We start from the raw sequence: 6,000 nt of genomic DNA, 5'->3' as shown, positions 1-6,000 counted from the left end.
TCCCAATTTAGACGATTTTAGCCCCCAAAATGACATTTATGACGTCATAATTACGTCATATTACGTCATAACTGTACCAAAAATCCAGGAAATATAAAATTTGTCATATACTTCACTCTTTACAAATTTGGTGATTATACCACATACCGTTCTGAAGTTATGAGGGGGGGATGAGCACCCCCCCCCCGTTCAGGAAGTCTAAAAAAAGCCCGGTCTAGATAGGGTTAACTATTCATCCAATAACATTTAGACACTAGACCACAAAATGATATAACAAGGACACACGGTCAAACCTACAACCTGCCTTCTGATGAAATAACGATTATCGATCACGATAGATTACTGATTGTCGTGTGACGTTCTGAGTGTTCAGTTGTTTTTACAGCCTTATCACATATAGAAATTTCATATCTTCTTGTCCTCATCTTCGTTTACGTTGCTCACTTGGTGATTTTATTCGGCGGTTAGGCCAATATGTTGAGTTCATTACATGGATGGCATCCTCCGGGGACCCCAACTGGTGCGAGCGTGCGAATAAAATAAAAAGTGCAGAAAAAAAAATTACATTCATTATAGAGTATACGTGGTTATTGAAGGATGAATGATTGAATTGAATAAAACTAAACACACACAGAGTATGGTAAACAAAAAAATAGATTCTTCATTTTTTGTTCCTCCACATCTTCTTCTTTGACTTTGAAATTACTACTAATTGATTTCAGCATTCTACGACATTAGTATCCGTTTTCCAAAATATTTTTTTTCTTCAATTTAACGTTACAACAATTTTCAAACGGACGGAAATTAATGCGCGCGCGGATGTCATCCATATAATCATGACCAAAGCACGAGTCGTCCTTTAGACAATATTAGAGTTGTGTCAACATTCAGGTACTAGGTATGATGGAAAAGGTCGTTGTCCCCGATCACGTGACCGCTAACAACAACAGGTCCAATGTAGCTGAGGTCACGGTCGCGTTTGAACTCACCACTCTTTTCCGTTTTGTCAATCTTTGGTTTCTGTTTTCTGTGGAAACAACCGAGGATATAATTGTACATAAATGCAGGCACAACGTTAACAACATAGACTTGAGAATAAAAACTAGAGTTCCACGACCTCATACCTTCGCCAAATGATTTTAACCTTTATGACTGACGTATTAAGAGTGTTTCTCATCAATTATGAATCATACCAGTTAATCGTCTTCTCCACCCAAATAACAGAGGTTGTCCAAAATATGAGCTTAGCAAAGAAGGTTATGCTCACATTAATTATCGATCATGCGAATGAGGTCTCTATTAGCATAATTTGATTCCAGGATGTCGACATTCACATAACTTCCATAGGCCATACGTATGAAATTGCCGTCATTTTTTTTGCAAATTAGGTCTTTATTGGGATATTTTCTATGTATCAACATTCCTCTCTTTCTCAAAAGGTCACATATTTTAATAGTCGTATCATGGATTACAGCGACTGTTTAGAATCTCCTCATTAATTAGGCAAATTAGGATCTGATTTGCATAATTGTCGTCTAATCATACAAAGCATCACGTAAGCTATACACATACCAAAAATCATGACCATCCATCAAGCCCATCTTGAGTTATAGTAGTTTCTCATTAATCATGCAAATGAGGTCTTCATTTGCATAGTTGATATCTAATAATAGTTCTCTCTTCCCCAGTTACATGTGTCACATGTTTGAGAGTCCTATTCTTGAATTTGACGGATGTACAAACTTTCCTCATTGATTATGCAAATTAGATAAGTATACCTGGGACTCCACCCTCCCCCCACCCAAAGGACAATAACTTTTCTTACGGTGTTATCTTACCATAGGAACCTTCCTAACTTTTTTTACATTACAATGTGTTGTCTTACCATAGGAACCTTCCTAACTCATTTTACATTACAATGTGTTGTCTTACCATAGGAACCTTCCTAACCTATTTTACATTACAATGTCGCTTATGCATGACTGTGTGATTTGCCATGTAAAAAACGTTTTTTTCTAGTCATTGTATATAAGTACTGGTTAGTTCTGCTAGTTCACTTTAGTGACGCTGGAGAAGAGTGATGGATGTCACTCGAAACGTCCGGAAATAAATCTCCGAATATTTATCCAGTTGTAGAGTTTGAATTTTACCTTATATAATCATGTACATCATCACTCAAGCTATCTACTCACCAAAAATCATGGCCATTCATCATGCCCTTCTTGAGTTATTCCCTTTCAAAGTCAGAAGCAAAACCTGCTCCTGCAGTTCCAAAAAAACCGCCAGGGGACCCAAACCTATGGCACTTACTCTCTGCCCAAAAAGCTATCTACTACTCAAAAATCAGTTCCATAGCATGTCCAGAACACTAGATATCCAAACAGGAAGTTCTGCTGCAGTGCCGTGACAAGCCGCTAGGGTACACAAAATCTAATCATTTTCAGGTCTCATCAAGAGCTACACACCTACCAAATATCAAGCCAATCCATCCAGGCCTTCTCCAGTTATTCTGCTTCTTAACATACATACATACATACATACACACACACAAACTCTACCCTCTGCATAACCTTCTCGGCGAAGGTAATATGAAATAGAAATCGTCTACAAGCAGCGACATCTGTGTTGCATTACAATGTGAACCAGTCAGAATTGCATTGAAGAAGGTGACAGATGGTCACCGAAACGTCGGTTGAATAAATCCCTTGGTCGTGAGTCTTTTTATTCAGAAATCGACTATAAAAATTGAGATTTGATCAACGATGATTAGTGCTATCATTTCCAAAAGCTACCTTCCCAAGTTCTCGACGTCTTCGAGTGTATCCGGTAGACGGACTCCGACCGTCTCGGGCAGACTGAAGACTGCGGCCCCGCCGAGAGTGCAGAGTATCCCGAACACGAGCATGGGGAGGGGCGGCCACACGACCGCCAGCAGGGACACGAACGGCGACAGGATGCCGCCTACCCGTGACGACATGACGCTCACGCCCACACCCATCGTCCTGAAACAAAGCTACGCTTGATGTCGTTCATGCTTTATCATTTCCAGCATTGTAACAGGACGAGATCCATCTAGGAGAAGACAAAATTAGACAGAAGTGTCCTGCATCTGGCCGCAACGATGGAGGACAGAGAGTAATGCTCCGGTCCGATTGGATAAGGGGCCCTGCCGGGTAGTTCACGGGCTTTTTTCTGGCACTTTCGGGTATGACCCCTACTTGGCCCCGTCGGACACCCTGCGGTTGCCGGGCTAATTTTGGGCCCTGCCAGGATCCCGAATCAATCTAACCCGACTTAAATTGAACGCGGGACCCGGGAAAAAAAGATGCCGTGAGCTAATCGTGAGGCTATCGGGGCCCGGCCGGGAATACACCTCCGTCGGGCCTTAATGGCAGAAGCTGGTTGATACAGGGGTCCCTAAAGAGCCCAACGAATAAATGTATGAGGGAGGGAGTGAATGGGAGAGGGGATTGGCCTATTGTTTCATGCACAATTCACCTTTAGGTGTTTCGTAATCAGATCGTCTTACCTGACCACGGTGGGGAAAACCTCCGTGGTGTACACGGCCAGAGTGTTGAAGGCGACGGTAACGGCACACCGGCCGAGCAAGGACAGGTATCGAATGACATCCTGCCGGTCTGCAACATAATGTCCCATCAATTAATATTTCTACATTAACAACATATAGTTACATGATAGAAGGATAAGTGCGCACTCTCTACAAATCGAAAAGGGCCGACACTACAAGACTCGGCCGTTGACACGACTTGCAACATAGACTGTGTCCAACATGCCATTATGATGGCGAGAACGAATTTCACTTTATAATGGATTGTCCAACCTATGATAAAGACCGAATATTGTTTCAATCGATTGTATGTATTTATAAATGATATTGTCATGCCCAGTGTTCATATATCGAACTATGTAGGCCGATTTATATACAACTCTTTACAAAAAGCGAAATTATGTTATACATTTCCCAAGCAGCCTTTGTAACCACCGTTTTGCCTGTTGAGTCAGTTATATCAGACAAGCTTGTCTAAGCTTGATGTTTCTGACTTTTGGGACAAGAGATGCTGCTTCAGTGAGCTCTATCCCAGTGCCCAGAAACCCAGGCAATATGAGGGGCTGGAATTTGGATTTTGAAAGTCAATTCATTTACTCATTTCTATACAATATCAATTCAAACAAGAATACGTAGGACGTGAAGTAATTATAGTGTGTACATTGTGGGTGAGGTGTTTGTTAATTTCCTTTGCTAGTGACCTGCTCAGTTGTAAGATAAATGCATGAAATGGATCTTGATGTAAGGTGTGAAATCACAGACAATTACAATCCTGGTTTATTTTGTTGTATTTGGCGATTAATTGTGTAGGGATGGGCCATTCTACTGGATAATTGTTAATGGTGGCCAGTGGCCACAGACTTTAATGGTTTGGTCCAATTTATGTCATCTTTATCATGAAGCACTATTTCTCGATTAGAACCGTCAGTCCTATATCATCTTGTGATACTTTAGTACCTATGCAGCAACAGGATCGTGGGTTGTATGTGGAGCTAGGTGTGAAAAGTGCATTTTTGATAAGCGGTAATTAAAGAATTAAAAGTATTGACCCACACAAATTGCATCTCTGCACAGTCCAAGTAGTGTTTTATAGCAAGTAAAGAAAAAGTGTTTATTTATCTTTTTCTTTCAATACAGGAGAGGTCAACCTGCTGAAAAGTACGTTTTTACAGCTTGAAACAGATGGAATCTAGAAATTCCGGGAAAAGTCACAAATTTAGATCTAGATGGCCCCTTTTGAAGATTATCAAAGAACCATTCAGACTTACAACTAAGATGTTTCAGAAATCACAAATATGCAGTAAATACTCTTTCCACAATTTCTTGCAGGCATGCCTGATCTACAGCTATCAACCTATTTGCAATAAAAAAGGCTAATTTGTATTATCGTAACATTTCACGAAGGTCGAAGGTCAACGGATCTCTCAATCCGGTGAACCACCCGGAAGTGACACTGGCCCCGGCCCCCGCGCACTTTTCTGGCATATCTCAACAATCTTTCATCCCCTGCGTAAACTATTTACATTGTCACATCCTCCGTATTACAAACTAAAAGTGTGGTAAGTTTGAAGGTCCAGAGATGTCCCATTTTCACACTTTGCGTAAATTAAAAGTGCACCGTCCGTGAACAAGTATAACTATTATGCGAGCTGCGACTGGACACGGCATTATAACCTTTACACAGACAGGAGGTCACTATGCACATGTTCGCAGCTAAAACTCACAATTCCCGTTGCCGCATTGGTATCTAACTTGGTATATCGTTTGCTAGGTTGCGTGTGGTGATGCACGTTGTCTATTTTACAATGTAACAGTGACTATACGATCGCAGCAAGTAGGGAAGCTTTGTATCCCGTATCTGCCTGAAGTATTGCAGCCATGCGGAACGGATTATAGCATGGTCTGTATGGCAGGGCAGTGGCACATGCCATTAATTAAAGGGGTGCAATTACGATATTACATTGACGACAAATGTAGTCACGGTGTAACAAAGACATTGTGCATCACCACGCCCAACCAGGCAAACGATATGCCAAGTTACACACCAATGCGACAACGGGATCGTGAGTTCTAGCTGCGAACGCGCAAACAAAAGCATTTCCAATACTCCCAGAAGGAGGTCATCCTCCTTTCCGGAGTAACAACACTAGTGTATAGCGACGTCCATGATGCTTCGTTGTAATGTAGGAAGAACATACTGAAAATCGTCGCCGTGGTTTTTGTATGCTCGCGAAACTAAGGGGATCATCTTATGGCATGTTTTTGCACGGTTTAAAATGCTCAAAGTATGATGTTATTACACAAATGTGCTAGACAGTGTTAGTAAATGTCACTACAATAAAGATTTCAGCACTTTTTAATGTCCATTTTTTTGTCCATAATTTGCTTTAGTTGCCTTTAAAACAAATAAACAAACAAACTACACATAAAAT

The 6,000-nt window shown here is 41.0% G+C and overlaps 1 protein-coding gene across 2 annotated transcripts in view; it reads right to left on the bottom strand.

The window, feature by feature from the left end:
* Positions 1 to 636: 636 nt before the first annotated feature.
* Positions 637 to 6,000, bottom strand: part of LOC136438130 (organic cation transporter protein-like) — a 30,385-nt gene continuing 25,021 nt past the window's right edge. For both annotated transcript variants that reach the window (XM_066432847.1, XM_066432848.1), the window contains exons 8-10: positions 3,530 to 3,638; positions 2,793 to 3,002; positions 637 to 1,027 (exon numbers count right to left, since the gene is read on the bottom strand). In XM_066432847.1, the coding sequence (XP_066288944.1) occupies positions 895 to 1,027; positions 2,793 to 3,002; positions 3,530 to 3,638 (452 nt within the window). In that variant the 3' untranslated portion in view covers positions 637 to 894. The remainder of the gene's footprint in view (positions 1,028 to 2,792; positions 3,003 to 3,529; positions 3,639 to 6,000) is intronic.

Source organism: Branchiostoma lanceolatum, chromosome 7, assembly GCF_035083965.1.
Source record: "Branchiostoma lanceolatum isolate klBraLanc5 chromosome 7, klBraLanc5.hap2, whole genome shotgun sequence".
Classification (NCBI taxonomy): Eukaryota; Metazoa; Chordata; class Leptocardii; order Amphioxiformes; family Branchiostomatidae; genus Branchiostoma; species Branchiostoma lanceolatum.
The sequence above is the reverse complement of the archived record's forward strand: the minus strand, read 5'-3'. Positions and strand labels throughout refer to the sequence as shown.